This window comes from Girardinichthys multiradiatus, chromosome 4 (assembly GCF_021462225.1).
Source record: "Girardinichthys multiradiatus isolate DD_20200921_A chromosome 4, DD_fGirMul_XY1, whole genome shotgun sequence".
NCBI classification, from domain to species: Eukaryota; Metazoa; Chordata; class Actinopteri; order Cyprinodontiformes; family Goodeidae; genus Girardinichthys; species Girardinichthys multiradiatus.
The window spans coordinates 37,613,311-37,633,261 of NC_061797.1; the positions used below are offsets into that span (position 1 = coordinate 37,613,311).

The following is a 19,951-nucleotide window of genomic DNA, read 5'->3' on the forward strand; positions in this document are numbered from 1 at the left end:
TAATTTCCCCTTCCTCCTCATTTTAACATCCATATCTGATAAGACCCAATCTCTGTAGGTTAATATGTTAACCACTTAAAAGCATGGTATAAAAGAAACAAATAAAATACAGATATTAAAGGTAAATTTTATTCCAAATTTTAATTGATATTTAATTTTACAGGTACATTCAAATCTAATCTTCAATCCTTTGCTTCAGACAGGCCAATTGTTTTTAGTCATATTCTTAGGTCAATAACTGCAGTAAACAACAATATTTTCAGTCCTGCTATTGAGGAGCCAACAGTTTTTCCACATATCAGGTTTTCGGGGAGTTTGTTCCAGAGCTGAGAAGCATAGAAACTAAAAGCTGCCTCATCTAATTTTGTTCTGGTCTAGTGAACAGTGAATAAGCAGGTTTCTAAAGAGGGGGTCTACATGTGTCGTACTTGACAAGTTAAAGCCAGTTCCAACCAGAGTGATTTCTGTGGTTTCTGTTGAAGTTTACAGTGCACAGAGGTAATTTAACTATGTAGATCATACTAGTTATTTCAGCATCTCCACAAACAGACATACTAGTATCACCAGGTTTATTTATGAATGCTGTTAGAAAATGTTTCACATCTCTGATGTGTACCACCAGCACCACAGAGACATGTTGTACAATGGCCAAAGGAGGGGTGGTTAAAGTATTGACAGAAGGTTTTCCAACATGTCCTCAATTAAGGTTAGATTTTATTTTACATTTTCCAGTGACAGGTTACACTACTTTAATAAAATATTATTTTGTGATTTTTACGTATTTTTGCCAAGTGCACCATTGTATCTCTGTCTGGCAGTTGGGCGGGATAATTGGACTTGTTATGCACGGTTAACACAGCAGCATCCATGGAAAGCTTCACCCAGGCTGTCAGGACAACTGCAATGTGTACTGGGTTTAAATGCGGGGGGGTTACTCTGTAATATCCTCTTTAGCACATTCCTGTCTGCAATTGCTCAAATAAATCATGGCAAAGCTGTAGCAGAAATCATAATAGAGAGCATCTCCTCTGTGGGAGAAGACCACTTTCTAATGTAGATAATCTTCAGTGTAAAGTGATCCAGGCCCATGCCTGCCTCTGGATCTTGTCTTTGTGGTTCTAGCTGTGCTTTCGAGCTGATTTCGGCTGGAGCAGCACCAGCAGAGTGAGGTTATACAAGGGGCTGATTATACCTCTTAGTGGGTCAACTCCATACCAACGGAGATGACTGATGGAAGATATTGATTCAACAAAGGCCAGATCAGGAGACATACATTAGATGCAAGTTGGTATACTCTGAACTGGTCTGGGCTAGAGTTACACCCACCATAAAAATTATTGAACAACTGTCTGTTTAGAGATTTGATTCAAACAAACCCATAAAGAAAACCTCAAAGTTCAGATCAGGCTACTTTTTCCCACCATAAATCAAAAGGATTATTGTGTCTGCTGCTATCAGTGTATGAGATTTCTGTGTTATTTGTATGTATCAAAGGTAATGGTAGGCTTTTAGTGCAGTGCTCAGTATGAGCACTATAATATCCCCTCCTAGGTTCTGTTTATTATAATTTATTGGTTCTGGGTACACAAGCTATCAGACAGAGCAGCTAACTGTCACGGTTGATGATATCTATACTCACTTTATCAGTAAAGGCCAAAAAAGGCTGCCTGATCATGTTCGTTCTACTTTTTATTATTAACATACTTTCAATGGCTCATCTATGGTAAAACGTGTGGCTTAGCGCTGCAAAATTTTAAAAACAGAAACACATAAATAACTTCGAAATGGGAGCCATTTTAATTCAATACACTTACAGCAAACAATTAGTAAAAGGAAAGGCATCTAAAGACTGCAGTGCTGTTTCATTATGTTATGCAATAGACACTGATCAAAGAATAATTTTTCGTGTAAAAGTAACATAACCATGGATGTTAGAACCAAAGGTTTCCCAGCTGAACATCACCTAAGTTTTTATTTATTTATTTATTTATAAATATCAAGGTTGGCCTGTTACTTTGACTAAGTTTTTTAATTTTGTCCCACTATGCGATTCTAGTTTGTAGTTTGCTACAAGCCATGACTTAGACTCCGCAAACATGTGGAAGGAAGTGCTTTTGTCAGATGAGACCAAAACTGAATATTCTTGTCTGCATGCATGTGTGTCAAAAAAGTGCTGCACACTACCTTCAACACACCACACCAGAAGTAATCTGTCTGTTGGAGGTGAGCTGCTTTATCTGGCTCCGCTCCAGTAGTAACATAGAGATACACGATCAGACTGAATGCATTCCCTATAAATACAAAGTCATCCAAACAAAACAATGAAACAGTCTGAGGTTTCTTGAAGCCAATGGGATCCTTTAAGAGTAAAAATGTATACAAAAGGTGACATATATAGTCTAGTTAAGAACCACATTGGCTTTTAATATCTACAGAACTTCTGTGAAAGCAACCAATCAGATACATTATCTTACATCCCAGCCTTTTTGGTGCAACTATATATGGCAAACAAACATGAAATACTAAAGTATCTCCAAATTGGAAACTTGTATCACATAGAAGGAAACATAAAAACCAGCTCAAGCCTAATTTAAACTCATATCCAACAAAGACTCTTTTATAAGCAGTTGTTAAAAGTTGGAGAGTTCCTGGCTTCTGTAAGTCTCAGTGGGCTTAATGAATATTACGGTGAATGATAAGGTAAGAGCCATCAGGTTGTCATGAACAGAGAGCAATATTAGGCCAATAATATGTCAATCAGAGCAGAGGAGTGGAGAAACAAATGGAGAAAAAGATATTATGTCAACATCTAGTTTAAATATAGAATGATCAGAGAAATACAAATCTGATGTTGGCCTTAATATATGTATGTATGTTTCAAATCTTAAATATAATGCACTGAGAGGATGTGAAAAATGACACTGCACTTGTTAGAGTTATTTGTTTAATTAATCAATCTTGACTGACATTAAAAGGTTGTACCTTGTTACTTGATGATATCCCAGCCCTCACAAATCCCTTGGCTGTTGTTAGGAACCTGGAGTATTGTATGTTTGCTATTAAATGAGACTAATAGTCTGTATTCAATGCCAATAAATACTTAAAGCCAACACCAAAGCATTATACCTTCTAAAACTATAACAGACAATGACAAATTTCCAAAACAGTAACCTTGTATTTCATCCAAACTCTTTTTCACAGCTTATGTAATGTTGACTAGGCCTGCCTGCTCTCTCACTGGCATACAATCACCTTCCAAGAGCAAAACCATATGGGGTTAAACCTCCTTGTATTTCTTGACCCTGTCCTCGCCCTTTTCATCAGAAATTCATGGGGAAGCTGTGGGGTTTGTCTCTGAGGGTTTTGCACATCTAAAGACTGACATCTTTGCCCATTCTCATTGAAAAAGCTCAAGCTCAGTTATATTCAATGAAGAAAATTAGTGAACATTTTTCACATCTTATCAAAAATTTACAATTGTATTTAGGTCTGGACTTTGACCAGGCCATTCTTACACACAAAGGCTGCATGATTGGAGTTGTTGTCCTACTGTAAAGCAAACCTCTGATCCATTCTTAAGTCTGGTGTCAAGTCTTTTGCAGGTTTTCCTGCAATATAGCCCTGTGTTTAGCTACCTCCATCTTCTCATCATGCATGTATGTAGATCAATAGTAGTAGTTTCTAGTAAGGTTTGTCTTTGTGTTGATATTGTTTTATCCACATAACGGAGAGGCACAAGCCTAACAGGTGTGTAGTTGGCATCCAAAGATTATCTGCAGTAGAAATGGTTTAGATAATCCGTATTGGCTGAAAACAAAATATTTTTCATGGAGTCACTTTGATAGTAGAACATGAACGAACAAATGTAAAATCGTTTAATAAATTCTACTATTCTACTTGTCATTTCATTTGTGTATAACATTTCATAGTATTTAGTATGTTTCACTGAGCTGTAAGTTTTTAAATGTATCTAGGTATGTAATTATTTTTGTGCTGGCTCTGAATAAGGTCCAAGGATCACAAGTGTAAGCTATATTTATCTGTAATGTTATGACAGAAAAAAGCCAGAATGTGTTGTATAATGAAGCTAACATCCCTTCTTACACATTCAGATGTGTAATTCTATGAATCAACACAGAATCAGCCCTATGTGTTCATTCTGTTGTCTTAGGCTTGGATTCTTATGCATGACTTCTTTGATATCTTGGTATGTGGCTTCCTCTTTTTACCCAAGCTAACAAAACGAAGCGCCAAAGAGAATAAAATCTCTTTAGCAATTTTTTTTCCTTTTTATTTTTTATTGCTGTCTTTGAAATTATGCATGTACACAAAAACAAGTCAACAGTACATAAAGTCATGCCACCACACGTAAGAGTGTCCTCATGACCAACACTAAATGAGAAAAAGCTCAAGAATTTCAGGGAGGATTATTGTGGGGAAGAAGAAATTTAGACAATTCAAACTCAAACTCAATGGGTCAAAATGACCTTTTGTATAAGAGTGAGGCAAAGCTTTTTGTACAGTTTTCCTGTTCTCATAAAACACTGTTTTCCCTTTAAAATGAACCAATCCATTAGTTAATGACACAATGGACAATTAGATGCATTAAAAGGGTGGCTACCACAAACTTTCATGATGATATCAGCGAAATTATAAAAGTCAAAAGCAGACTTGTTAGTCTCTAAACAGGTTAAACCTTTTTTTTTGCTTGCACACAATAATGTAAAGTGAAGAAGCACCTGTAACACATTAATCCATCTTAAAAGACCAACTGGCTGACTGATTGACGGATTGACTGAATGAGTGGCAGTCTTAATCTCTGCATTCACTCCCCTTTCTCCACCTCACCTCCATGTCTGGCCTTATCCAACCTTCTCAACACTTCCAGCTCCAGGCTGAAGATTAAAGCTCCTCTCATCTGGATCTCATCATTGTGGTCCAGCCTCTGCGTTTTATAGGTTATTTGTCATTCACAAGAAGGAAGCGTAGAGGGGGACTCGCTGTGATTTAAAGTTACAATGTATCTAGGTTGGTGGAGAATAAAAGCAACTTTCTATTTAAGAGGGGTCTGTGAATGAGGCAGCATTTTAAATCCCTTTCTGCCTTTTCCTTAAATGTCAGTATGACATTCATGTGTGATATTTGTACTGTGGCCACTTCCTGAGTCACTTCCTTGCTGTTCTTTCCAGTTGTAATGTCTGTAACATGTGGTGGATTGTTGTGGGTTGGCTGGACAAGTGTCCCTTCCAAACACCATAAATCATTTGTGGTAAAAAACTGTAAAAAACTCAGTCATCTTCACATAAAGCCCATTCCCCCAAAGATCTGTCAGGGGAATATGCATTTATGCATTTGCATCATATACAATCTACACCAAATCAGAGGAAAAAGTTAAGATCTTCTTCCAACACCCAACATCTATGATGCTTTGCATAGCTATTTATCAATAATTAATGAAACCACATTAGCAAAGGTTAAAATTCAGGAGCATTTCTCAAGCACAACTCTACAGATTTACATTTAAATCTACAATATAAAATATGTGCTTTATCAAAAGACAAAAAGAAAAAAGATGTTACATTATGATTGATCCTTTCCAGAAAAAGTGATAAATTATCTGGAATAAATTTTGTTCAATACAAAACACATCACATGGTATCATCTAGTATCATCTTTTATTCGTGAAAAGGACTGGAAACATTCATTGTAAATGTTTTACTGTCCCATTGTGTTTTAGGCTTGTAAAAATGAATTGGCCACCAACTTATGTGAACAAAACTAAACTTTTATAAGGACTGCAAAGAAATAAAACAAACTGTAAGGATGATAGCAGCTTTTTTTATTAATTTCTATTTTAAAGAGCACTGTAACTTTTCTCATGTTAGACATGAACAAGCTGTTCTGTAGAATGTAAACTAAAGCACAAACATAACAATGTGGACAATCAATGTGCCTTGTTACAGTGGTCAATTTGAAAGTTAAAAGAACACATACCATTAGTACAACAGTTATGACTCGGTTTAAAGGTGAGTGAACTGTGCTTGGTGCCCCAGACCTCCAGAACTTCACTGTATCTTATAGGTCACTCCATTCAGCTGCACACATTCCTCTCTATGGTCTGTTGTCCTCTGGCTTCCAGATGTGAGATGTCAACACTTCTCTCTACAGCTATTCTTAACACAAGTGCAGTTTGTAGCACAGCAGTTTACTCTGTTTATCTTTTATCCACCAGCTTAAAAACATGCTTCTCAGTGGGGTTTTGTTTGGCTTGAAGGAAGTCTTTATACCATCATATGATGGCTCAGTTGTTGCACACTTTTATACTTTGAATTGTTGTGCTGTGACTGACCAAGTTTGAACCTCAGCAAATTGCAATTTACTGAAATATTGTGTGTATCGTGTGCAAATAAATGCAGTGGTTAGAGAATGAAATGTGGACATTTTGTTTCATATACAGATTCAAATCTATATAGGATATCTCCTAAAATACACTGCTCAAAAAAATAAAGGGAACACTTAAACAACACAATATAACTCCAGGTACATCAAACTTCTGTGAAATCAAACTGTCCACTTAGGAAGCAACACTGATTGACAATCAATTTCACAGCCGTTGTGCAAATGAAATAGACAACAGGGGGAAATCTTTGGCGATTAGCAAGACACACTCAATAAAGGAGTGGTTCTGCACTTCTCAGTACCTATGCTTTCTGGCTGATGTTTTGGTCATTTTTGAATGTTGGTGGTGCTTTCACACTTGTGGTAGCATGAGACGGACTCTACAACCCAAACAAGTGGCTCAGGTAGTGCAGCTCATCCAGGATGGCACATCAATGTGAGCTGTGGCAAGAAGGTTTGCTGTGTCTGTCAGTGTAGTGTCCAGAGCCTGGAGGCGCTACCAGGAGACAGGCCAGTACACCAGGAGACGTGGAGGAGGCCGTAGGAGGGCAACAGCCCAGCAGCAGGACCGCTACCTCCGCCTTTGTGCAAGGAGGAACAGGAGGAGCACTACCAGAGCCCTGCAAAATGACCTACAGCAGGCCACAAATGTGCATGTGTCTGCACAAACGGTTAGAAACCGACTCCATGAGGATGGTATGAGGGCCAAACGTCCACAAACGGGGGTTGTGCTCACAGCCCAACACCGTGCAGGATGCGTGGCATTTGCCAGAGAACACCAGGATTGGCAAATTCATCACTGGCGCCCTGTGCTCTTCACAGATGAAAGCAGGTTCACACTGAGTACATGTGACAGACGTGACAGAGTCTGGAGACACCGTGGAGAGCGATCTGCTGCCTGCAACATCCTTCAGCAAGACCAGTTTGGCAGTGGGTCAGTAATGGTGTGGGGTGGCATTTCTTTGGAGGGTCGCACGGGCCTCCATGTGCTCGCCAGAGGTAGCCTGACTGCCATTAGGTACCGAGATGAGATCCTCAGACCCCTTGTGAGACCATATGCAGGAGCAGTTGCCCCTGGGTTCCTCCTAATGCAGGACAATGCTAGACCTCATGTGGCTGGAGTGTGTCAGCAGCTCCTGCAAGATGGAGACATTGAAGCTATGGACTGGCCAACCTGTTCCCCAAACCTGAATCCAATTGAGCACATCTGGAACATCATGTCTCGCTCCATCCACCAACGTCACTTTGCACCACAGACTGTCCAGGAGTTGGAAGTCCAGGTCAGGGAGGAGATCCCTCAGGAGAACATTTGTCGTCTCATCAGGAGCATGTCCAGGCATTGTAGGGAGGTCATACAGGCAGGTGGAGGTCACACACAATACTGAGCCTCATGTTGACTTGTTTTAAGGACATTATATCAAAGTTGGATCAGCCTCTAGTGCGTTTTTCCACTTTAATTTTGTGTGTGACTCCAAATCCAGGCCTCCATTGGTTAATAAATTTGATTTCCAATGATGATTTTTGTGTGATTTTGTTGTCAGCACATTCAACTTTGTACAGAACAAAGTATTCAATGAGAATATTTAATTCATTCAGATCTAGGATGTGTTATTTGAGTGTTCCCTTTATTTTTTTGAGCAGTGTATATTTTCTGTTATTAAGGAATTTAAATATATCTTGTTATGTGTTGTATTTCTGTTTGTGTCTACCAACTTAACAGACTTTGCACATATATTATTTATATTGAGTAAATATTTTTATTTATGTGAGGAACAATAATGCATCCCCCCAATACAAATCTGTTGTTTTGAATAAAACCATTTGCTTCCTGATCATGTTAGATTTGTTAGAAAATTGATAAATATATAATTTTTTTTTTATATATATACAGGAGGAAGTGCTGTGATGGATTCAGGTTTGTGATGGGCCAGTGCATACCTGAAAGTAGGTAAACCATACTCTGATCTGTTTATAGATTAGAACAAGTTGCACAAAACACAACCTGGGTGACACATTTGCCACTATGTGGGTAACCAGTTTATCAATCATGGGTTTAGTGCTGCTATATTTTTCCATTAATATGATCCAAAATTTGACTTTGCAATATTGTGGGAAATTTATGCGCAGACATGAGATATACTGCACCTGGCAAAAGTATTTATATACACGTTTTACACACAATTTGTCACAATGCAATGTAAAGTAGAAGCCCCGCTGAGTAAACACTTTAATCACCTTTCACTGCAATGATATCTGTAAGTCCTCTGGGTTGTGTCTAAGAGCTTGGCACATCTACAGACTGAAAGATGTCCCCATTGCTCTTTGCAAAATAGCTCAAGCTCAGCCAGTCAATTGGACTTAGGTCTAAACTTTGACTGGGCCATTTTAACACATGAATATGATTTGATGTAAACTACAGACCCTTTCAAAATTGTACATATTATTGAAAAGTTCATTTATTTCAGTAACTCAGTCACTAAGTGAAACACGTTTTCTAGATTCATTATACACAAACTGATGTTTTCAAGCATTTATTTGTAATGATTTGAATGATTTTCCTCTTATAGTCAATGAAAACACAACATTTAAGATCAGAATATTAAAGAAATGTGGGCTTAATAAAAAGTATTTTTAATACCTGCTTAAAGGTTGTCATTTTCAAAAGGAACTTTCAATCTGACAAGCGAGTTTTATTGTAACACACATTCTAATATATTAAATATGATTGCATTGTATTGTAGCTCTGGCTGGATATTTGTGGTTGTTAAAGGTGAACCTCTGCCCCAGTCTCTGTGTCCCATACATGGCAGGTGGCAAATGGGATCTCTTATCACTTTCTTTCAGCAATGACTGTCTTCTTGTCACGTTTTCCTAGTCTTTATGGTGCTGTCTGGTCTCGAACCTCTAGAGCCTCCACAGAATAGCCACATTGATCCTGCGATAAGATTAAGTTGAAAGGATGAATATAAAAACCTCTGCAATAGAAATTTAGCTCTGCCAAATTGTTAACAGGTCTTTGCAAATCACCCTGCTTGTGCTAAAGCACAATTTTCAGTTTGTCAGACTAGGGTGTGATTTTAAAACCTTTGTTTTGAAAGTGGTTTTTAATGTGTAGTCTAGTTTTTGTAGTCACAAAACTAGCATTCCTACATTTATCATCTTTTTTATGCCTGGATGGTGTGAAAGGTAGACGTAAAGTGGATTAACAAACTAAAACAACCTTGCTCTTACAAGAGAATTATTTTTATTTTCTCTGAAAATAGTCAGAAAATAAATGAAAACATTTAAAACGTTCAGATGCAAACAGTGGAAGACTTGCAGAAATACTGGTGAACTTTTAAGCATTATAAGAAAATTGGCTCCTTTATATTATATTTAAAGGAGACCAATTTAATATACAGTAAGTTAAAAAATAATTTAACTGTGTCGTGCACTTCTTTACACTAACTATAGCTTACATTAGCCACCAGAGTGTGCTGTGCCTCCATGGTGAATATAACACCTTGTAATGGAGTGATTTAAATAAAAAATAAAAAATTAATTGATCCACATTGTGTTAAATCTAAGGTTTATGGACTCAAAACAGTAGAGATTTTTTAAAGGAAGGAAACATTACTGTGTTTCTTTGTTACACAAAAACTAAAGAGTTAAGTGCCTTCAGGGATCAGATATGAATGTAGATGTAATGTTCTCTTTGAACTTAAATGACACAACTCAGTTCAACAATGGGATGAGAGAAAAACAAGATTTCAAAGTATGCTACAGCAGGTATGACCCGTTGATATTCCTCCCATGAGCTGCTGGAGCACTCACAGCTAAACCTCACAGAGTTGGTTGCTACAATGTTTGAACAGAAGTGTTTCCCAGCAGTGAGAACAGTGGGTCTTCTCTTATTTTTTTCAGGTGTGGATGTGTGTGCCGCGTCACCCTGTGAGCAGCAGTGTACTGATAACTTTGGTCGAGTCATCTGCACTTGCTACCCCGGTTATCGCTTTGACAGGGAAAGACACCGCACTCACAAGTCTCCCTACTGCCTGGGTCAGTATGGTTCGCTCATGGGAAGCATGATGGTGCCATCATCACTGTTCCTATAATGTATTCCCTTTAATAGCAAATAGGCAATGGAATTTTAGCACCTTTTATTTTAGCCTCCACAACCCCTTCTGTATAAAGCATGTTATGTTTGTAACATTTTGGATTGCATGCAGAGTTTTATTGGTTTTGGTGTCACCATTAATAGCTGTGCCTTCTTTCTTTGTCTACATGCCTGTTTAATCTATCAACAGACATCAACGAGTGTGAGGTCTCTGGTAAAAGTCTATGCGACCATGAATGTGTGAACACAGTTGGCAGTTTTCTGTGTAGCTGCCGCACCGGTTACATCCTTGCCCCAGACCAGCGGTCCTGCATCCCAGTGCACAACTGTGAGTCTGTGTGTTTAATCTGAAACTTTTTGCCAGCCAGTGAGATTTTGAAACATATTCAGGATACTTTTTTTGTAATTTTTCTGTCACTTCAGCATAATAATTGTTGTCTACACTCATCATCCCAGTGACGACGTTTGATATAAGTCACCACCCGGGGTGCTATTTTGTTGTGGAGTCGAACAAGCACATGGGAAGAAAAGTTAGATTTCAGTTGTTACCCGATTGAGGTTTCTATTATGTCTTTGCATGTCCAGTCAGTGTTTCTTGATTCTTTTTTATTTCCTATTTATTGACCAAAAACGTGGTCGTTTATTGTTCTGGTGCACTCAGTGAAAAGAAATAAAAAGTATGGTTTGATTTGCCAATGGGGCAGTATGGTGGTGCAGTTGGTAGTACTGTTGCCTTGCAGCAAGGAGGTCCTGGGTTCCATTACCGGCCTGGGGTCTTTCTGCATGGAGTTTGCATGTTCTCCCGGTGTATGCGTGGGTTCTCACCGGGTACTCTGGCTTCCTCCCACAGTCCAAAGACATGCCTGTTAGGTTAATTGGTAACTCTAAATTGCCCTTACGTGTATGAATGAGTGTTTGTGTGTTGCCCTGCAATGGACTGGCGGCCTGTCCAGGATGTACCCCGCCTCTCGCCCATAGACTGCTGGAGATAGGCACCAGCTCCCCCGCGACCCACTATGGAATAAGCGGTAAAAAATGACTGACTGACTGATTTGCCAATCACGAATCAGAGCCAATCATTCAATGAAAAATTGTCTGACACCCCCTTAGTGTTATGCACCATTTCAGCATTGTAAGAAAATATAGTTACTTAAACTAGTAATGATGCAGAAGTTTGAATCTGATTTAAAGCTTCTTATTTGGTGCCAAACTAAATGACTATTTCCCAGTGTTTTGAAGAATCTGCATTTGTCAGTCAACTTGGACAATATAAACTGAACATGGATCCTTTTGTGATTAAACCTTTATTATATTTGTGAAACACAAAGATTTATATTTTTAAATTTTTTTTTTGGGCACTTGAACCACCTTAGGGGACAAGCATGATAACTGCAATATATAGATTGGTTAATTAGGAACTGAAGTAATCTGCATTGTTTACAGATTCATTAAAACACAGTTAGTGATCTCTGAAACCTTTTACTCTATTACTATTTGTGACAAAAAACACATGGGGATTCTTGGTTTTCTGGGGAAAACTTGCTCAAGTCTGGTCTTATTCTCATGACCCAAAATCATTTTTACAATCGCAGTAGTGGTGAAGAATGCGAAAGATTTTAAAATCCAGATTGTGGAAACATATAATGAAGTTGTAAACAGTAAATATCACTGCATTACTGAAATATTTTAAATTAGCTTACAGTATTAATATTATTATTATTATTATTGGCACAAGATCATTTTTTATAAAGACACTGTTCTTATAATAATACTTATAATAAATCTAGAATGAAAAGTTACATCTTTTTTGCAAAATAGAATTTCTTTTTGGTTAGGGGTCATAGAAGGAGGAACTTGCCCAGAGCAATATTTATGATTGAACCACCAACCCTAACCCTGCATCGAGCAAGACAAAAGCACTGAAAGGAACAGATTATCTCTTTTTAAGAGATTCTCTGCACGTAAATTATTTATAAACTCTGTGTTTAACAGATGTGTAACAGATTGCTTTAGATGGCCAGTGAAACCAGACTACATTCAAACTTTTGATCTTGTATGTTGTTATTTTTAAATTTAAGCATTGAACAACTGGCTTCATTAAACATCCTAAGTAAATAGACAGTTTTCAGAAAAGGTATTATGCTAGACGCGAGATAATAAAGAATTTTTGTTTTGTTGTGCAGTGAGTTCTTCTGGAAAGTCCGACACCTTGATGAGTGCTGGTTCCTGCTCGTTCACGTGTCAAGATTTCATGAACATGAAAAGCAGCCTGTTTCAACTCAAGCTGTGCCTGGGAAACACACAGTCACACAACCAGGTAAGAAATCCTTCATGTTTAGAGCACTTGAACCTGAAAAAGAACATTTTAGTTTGAATTTTAGCGTTATGCTGATTTATGAAAAGTGATTTTAATGTCATAGTTCTAAAATATATCCCCATGAATGAAGTCAGCAGAGTTCAGCTTTAGGCAGCAGACACAGCAAATGTCTTCAAAAACATGTCTGTGTTTCTCTGGTGTGTTTGTAGGTTTCTGGTCTGGCTAACAGCAGCGACAAACCGACTCGAGCAGGAAAAAGCACAGACAGCCCCTGTCTTCCTGGATTACCTGGCCCACCAGGAGGTCCTGGTCTCCGAGGTGAGAAAAGATGAGCAGGATATTTGTGACAGCTAAAATGCTACATGCGCAAAATGCTTTGTAGAAGAGATTGAATCTGGAAGGAGAATTTGCCCAAAACAAAAGCAGTTATCATTTATTTGGACATATTAGAGTGTTATTTTGCTTTAATAATAACCCTCACTCCCCCCTAAGAAATCCTCTATGAAATATAATCTGTCTATCTTCACCAGGACACCCAGGAGAACCAGGAAGCAGTGGGGAGCCAGGGGAGAAAGGTCCACCTGGTCCAAGGGGTCCACGGGGAGACATGGGGCCCATGGGACCAGAACCTGACCTCAGACACATAAAAAGGGGTCACAGAGGGCCAGTGGTAGGCCAACAGACATTAGATCAAAACCTAAATCCAACATACTTGCATCTCACATAACTAGAGTACCTGATGAGTTTATGAGACAAAATACCCCAAGTCTATGTTGTTTTCTGCTACAGTTCTCATGCATTACTTCATATTTCAATAAAAGGTTTGCAACATTTTAAGGGTATCGCATTTCACAAGACACATTGTGGAGTTTTCTCTATGAAAACACACACACCACTGCAGGTGCAATAAAAAACTTGCATATCCGAAAAACATTTTTATCTGAATTGAGATTTAAGACTAGTTAGCCTAGTCATTAAGTAGAGATGCACAGATCAGGCTTTTTCTAGCTGATACAGATTTTCTGAGTTCTTTGAGTTCTGAGCTGCTGTATCAGATTTGATTTCTCTCAGGAGTATAGCACGCGAAAGAGAACAAATGCTGATCTTAATTTAATAGATGCATTAGTTTAGTATCTGACAGAAAATTACATTAAAGGTATATCCCCCTTCATGCATCAATCTCTAACCGTTGTCCGATTTATATTAAAGTAAAAAATGTTCAGCAAAGTAAATGCTGTTGGATGGAATGCTATTGACTAAAAATGGTGGGAGATTTTATTTCAGATGCATTTACTGATTAAGGAAATCTCACTGATTAAGATTTTTCCTTAATCAGTAAGGTTTCCTTCCTATTTGACCAACAGAGCCACATACTTGTCCCATTTCGATCGGGTGGTGTTCCTCTATCAAATTCAAATTCAATTCAGTTCACAAATACTTGATTAATCCCAGAGAGAAAATAAATATATTTGTCTTTCCCCACTGATCTTCTGTTTAAGTGTGTCAGATGAAGTAAAGATCAAGATGCTTGAACAATTACTGTAACAGTACAATTAATCCAATCAAATACATCTTGTAACCAACTTATCCTTTGAGCACCTCTAATATCAGCCTACATTCAACTTGTACCACATTACCATGGCTCTAAACATTTTAATGTGATGCTTAAACAAAACGTTTACATTTGTTGACATCTTCTAATACAACCAAATTTGCCATGAAGACAATGAAAGTCATTGCCCTTCTTGTGTGTGATGTTTCCCAAACAGAAAAAGCAGTGTTTCTGAAGCAACAGGACACAGTTCCTCTTATGATTAGAAAGCTTGCATCATCACATTTGCACCATCAGATACAGTAATTGAAATTAGCCTAAAGACCTTATTTTCATGTCCTAATCACTATTACAGGGACCACCCGGGGCTCCAGGAAGAGATGGATTAAAGGTTGGGAAAGTACATATTTGTTTTTATCTTTGTGTCTCTTAATTCTGCTTATATGTGTAGCTGCTGTCGCCATTTGGTGTTTGTGTTGCACTAATGCAAAGCTGACAATTAACTGTATCATTGACTCCTTGTGGTATGCTAACATGTATCTACAGCACAATTAACTGACTTTTTTTCACACTCTATAACCTAAACACTGATCACAAATGCTCTGTTTACTTGTCTGTTGGATAGCATAAGTTGCAGATCCTTAATTAGCATCCGTAAGTTTCATTTTGTATATCGGATATACAAAATGTATGGTTTTGTATTCTCCACAATTTTGAGTCACTTTAACCCTCAAATCCATGAGTGAAGCTCTGCATGTGTGATAATATATTCTGTGCAACAGGAACTTTCTATTTTAAGAAAATTGTTATTTTGTTATGTTTCTTGCCAACAGGGTGATAGAGGAGCTCCAGGACCCAGTGGTCCACCTGTGAGTATAATCAAGTGAATTCCTTGAGCTATGCTTGGAGGCAAATCATTGGTCTCCTCAGCATCTGTAGTTACTTCCAAATCTAGATCTCAAGCATTCACTGCATCTTGTATATCCCAATCCTTCCTGTTTTTAAAGACATCTTGAGACCCTTCATACACATTTGTACTTAGATATTAGTTCCACTACTTTCCCTGCAGGTGTTTATATCATGTACCATACATAAGATTAAGAAAGTAACTGCTACTGAAGTTTGTTGGTAAAATGTCTGACAAAATCTTGCCAGTGATGCACGATGTCCACTTTAAGGGACAGATTATCGATTGGGATTTCTTCCCAACATAAAGTCAATACTTCACAATTTTAAAAACCATATTGCTCCTTAGTTCTTTATTTATGTTGTTTTATATACTATAAAAGGATTGGGAAGAGACAGTGTTGTCTCAGTCCTTAATTTACAATCGTTGTCCAGAAGGTGTCACTATATGCAACACCACTTCGAGCCAAACAAAGTAACTTAAATGCAAGTAAACACTCATGTACAAGACACTACAGATGATAACGTTAAAACCATGCATACATTCACATTTAAAATAATTATTTACAGAGTAAGACCCTTATATTACCAGTAATCTTAATTTAATGTGCTATGCTTTTTAACTAAATAATTTGGGTTTATCCCTGTTATCTCTATTTTCTGTGTGTGATACCTGCGACGGTGAAACGTTAACCACTGGTCACGTTAACCAGCTTCTCTTTTGTGTGAATACAGGGACCACCCGGCTCTTTTGACTTCCTTTTGCTAATGATGGCGGACATCCGCAACGACATCATTGAGCTGCAGGAGAAGGTGTTTGGTGAGCGGAGAGGAATCTCCCTGGACAGTCCTCCTAATTTCAGCGGGGAGGAGGATTTTGTAGAATGGGCCTCTGGACAAGCAGATCTCCAAACCTGACCCTTTGATAGCCTGCTTAGACTATCATTCACTCACTCGAGGCTAGCAGACCAAACACAATGCCTACCTTTTAGTTTTGCTTGTGAAACATTAGCATGTCAATAACCGCTCCGTCTCACAGCTGAACTGAATGGAGCAACGAGTGTTGTTGGAACTCTGACAATGGCTCAAACTGTAAAGCTGAGAGAAAACAGACATTTGAAATCTCTCTTAATCCGCTGCCAGCACAATATTGTTGCCTTTCATTGCTGTGGGTGGGAGTGGGCCCTGTGCGTGCCGTACATCATGTGAGAAAGATACAACATTATCCCTTCTGTCTGAGCCTCTTCTGAGCTCTGCCTTTGAGCTGAACCACTTCAAACGATGAATTTTATCATCTACATCTCTTCCTTTTCCTGTGTCCATCCATGGAAGCTCCGCTTTGCCACTGATGGATTGCCTGCAGGGGCATTGGTTAAAAAAAAAGAAAAAAAAACAACCCAGGACCTGCACTGTTTGCCTTTCCTGCACCTGCCTGCAGTGTTCAGTGCTGAGGCTTGACCTTTGCAGCTGTTCTCTGAGGCAAACTCAGAAAATATTTCATGAGATTCATGAGCATTGTGTTGTAATTGTACAATCAACAAACAGAGCTTCAATTTTGATTAGAAAAACTATGTAACAAGTAAAAACTGCTGGCATCTGTTGCTTTAACAATATGAAATGATACAAGAATTAATTACAAAAGATGGTTACTGACATTTTAAATATCATAACACAATTTATTTAAGGTGTATTTAAATTACACTTTTATAGTCCACATTTTACCTTAATTTGTAAACATATTGTTCATGAAAACAGATTAGAGAGAACATATTCTTTCTCATACAAATAATCCAAATCTGGAAGACATACAAAAAGAAAACTGCTTTAAAAGAGTATTTTTCTTTTTGTCTTCAAAGCAGTAGCAAGGTAAGAGCTAACTTCCCATTTAACTTTTAAAATCAGAGAGATAAGAGGGGGTGGAACTGTAAAAAACATTTAAAAACATACAAAAGGATTTTGCCACTGGGGATTTAGTTAAGAACAAAACAAGTGAATAAATGTACTGAAATCGAAGTTTTGAACTTTGTTAACATTTTCAGTGTGAGATAATGGTTCTGCAATAAAATATCAATTTATTTTACAGCTTTTTACACAGTTTTTTTTACCCTCATCTGTTTGTATTTGCTGAATATTTAACAAAGTCAATAAATTGGATAATGCAACAGTTCTTGCTGTTATGCAAACATGTAGATGTTCCATACAAATAGTTGGAGATTGAAAATCCTTTACTATTGAAGGAGCAGAATAGCCCAAATCTTTGAGACCAGAGACCACATGCTTGAAAACAATCCCTAAAATTACAGGTCATATACGTAGTCACACAGCCAGTTGGAAAGGCTTTGTAAAGTAAATCAAACAGTAATACATTTTCACCTTCAACAGCTTATAAAAGTTAATGCACTCAATGCTGCCAGCAGAGGGTGCTAAATAACTAATGAACTCTCCAAAAATCCCTTTTATCAGTTACATTTCATTAATTTTCCATGTATTATAGCTATAAATGAATATGGAGTTTCTCAACACCTCACAAAGAACTAAATATATCAAACAATTCATATTTATCATGCCTTTATACTGATATAGCAGTTACTTCTTGCTGCATGCAGGTGAGAAGTCAAAGGTCAGGGCTTGTGGACATTTAAAAGTTGATACGCATTAGCAACAAGCTGTCAGTGAGGGTCAGTTTGGGCTTCAACCCACTACCAAGTAATGACTAAAGAAAATAAAATTAAATTCTTTAGACTGATTCCATGATATGGTTCAGACGGTGTGTCTAATGTTGAGTCAGAGTGCTTTTAAAGTTTTGATCCTAATTAAATGTTCCAGTAAATTATGTTTTGGTTTTTCCTGTAATGGAAACGAAACACATTCATTTTCACATAAACTTTGCTAAGATGAATTATGCAGGCACAGTATGTGTTCGTGTCATAGTACCTTTGCGTGCATCTTACAGGTTTCTCACCTGACAGCTCCGCCCCCTGTCGTGCGGTCACAGCTCTCGGTACAATCCCAGGCAGGTCAACAGGGATCATGAAAAACAACGCGAAACAATTTGAAAACCGTGTCAGTAAGAGAAAGGCAAGTGACTGAAAGAGATGATCTCATTTCCTTCACTGCTTGTCATGCTATGGGAAACTTTGCTTTCGGTCTGTAGGGGACAGCAAAGGCAGAGACGAGTTCAGATTGCACAGTACACAAAGTTCTCATAGCATTGGGATTAATACACCTGTTGCATCTATCAACATGAGGAGAACAGCATGAGAAAAAAACAGACCTATATTTAATTAATTATTCATAGGAGCAACAAGAATATCATTCAAAAGTTAATTTATTTCAGTGATTTAATTCAAAAAGTTAAATTCATACATTAAACAGATTCCTTACACCCAGACTGATATAGTTCAAGCATCCATTTCTGCTAATATTGATTACTGTGGCTCACAGTTAACGAAAACATACGATTCAGCATCTCCAAAACTGTAATTAGTCCATGAAACCAATAAAATTGTTTTTAATACAAAAATGTTATGTCATAGCTATGCTATGGCCTGTACAATCATGGGCAAGAATAACAGATTGATTTGGCAGTAGCCCAGCAAACGTTATTGAACCCCTCCACAAAATAGGTAAGCCCAAAATATCATTGCTAATAAAGCTGGTTGTTTACTTTAAAGTTGTTTGTTCTTTACCCGCTTTTTACCCAGAGTTGTCCTTCATCGACCAATAAAGGCAATTTAAATGAGATTGCTACGAAACCTATTGACAATCTCATTTCAGACCAATTTTTAGCCCCTTTTCATTGTTTAAAAGCTCCACACATAAATGTTGGCTATGACCTCAGCATTTAGAGGAAGGTGAAGCAAAAGCCATTCAAGAGTTAAGGGGAAAATGACAAAGGATGGATGAGGCTTGAGTCAGTGTCACTACTGAACTGGGGACATCAGAGTCAGCTTATCTAGACTTGTCTGTTTTAGGTTCATTGTGAAGTTTACACATTCAGATTGGTTTGGGAAGCCATGTTATCTGCTGGTGTTGGTTCACTGTTTTTTATCAAGTCTAAATTCAGCACACCCATGTATCAGAAGGTTATAGAGCACGTCTTGCTTCCTTCTGCTGACAAGCTTCATGGAGATGCTGCCCACACAGCTGAAAGCACCAATACTTGGTTTACATCACTGTGCTTGTTTGGCATCCAAATGTGCCTAAACCTCATGGCAAAACTATGGGGAGTTGTCAAAAAAGAAGAGAAAAGACACTAGAGCCACCCTGGACTGCCACCCCAGACCACCAAGGTCACTATTAAACCACAATGGGCTTGCTTAACACTCTGTATTTTTTATTGGCCTTATGTAACATTCTAAATATTTCAATATACTTGAAATATATAACTCTGTATGTAATTAGCATGTTTTGAATAGAATTACTGAAATAAAAGTTAATGATTTATGGAGATGCACCAATATTTTAAAGTGTTACTGTGCATCTTCACGGGCTTCATTAACACTTATGGCAGTCAATAAAACAGTGTTTTTGTTGTAACTCATAACATTAAATTCAACTCTTTTAAAATTAAATTAAAATCTACCTCTACATGGCTGTTCCTCTTAGACTTTAAGCCACCAATCACTACTCTATTAAAAACTGAATTTATCAGATTTCAAACTCAAACTCATTGGATGCC

At 37.8% G+C, this 19,951-nt stretch overlaps 1 protein-coding gene across 1 annotated transcript in view; it reads left to right on the forward strand.

Annotated features, from left to right (window-relative positions):
- Positions 1–17,434, forward strand: part of LOC124866474 (collagen and calcium-binding EGF domain-containing protein 1-like) — a 42,397-nt gene extending 24,963 nt beyond the window's left edge. The window contains exons 3-11 of the mRNA XM_047362272.1: positions 8,291–8,343; positions 10,303–10,437; positions 10,686–10,823; positions 12,679–12,812; positions 13,022–13,130; positions 13,343–13,482; positions 14,720–14,755; positions 15,198–15,233; positions 16,006–17,434. Coding sequence (XP_047218228.1) covers positions 8,291–8,343; positions 10,303–10,437; positions 10,686–10,823; positions 12,679–12,812; positions 13,022–13,130; positions 13,343–13,482; positions 14,720–14,755; positions 15,198–15,233; positions 16,006–16,188 — 964 coding nt within the window. The 3' untranslated portion in view covers positions 16,189–17,434. The remainder of the gene's footprint in view (positions 1–8,290; positions 8,344–10,302; positions 10,438–10,685; positions 10,824–12,678; positions 12,813–13,021; positions 13,131–13,342; positions 13,483–14,719; positions 14,756–15,197; positions 15,234–16,005) is intronic.
- Positions 17,435–19,951: the final 2,517 nt, after the last annotated feature.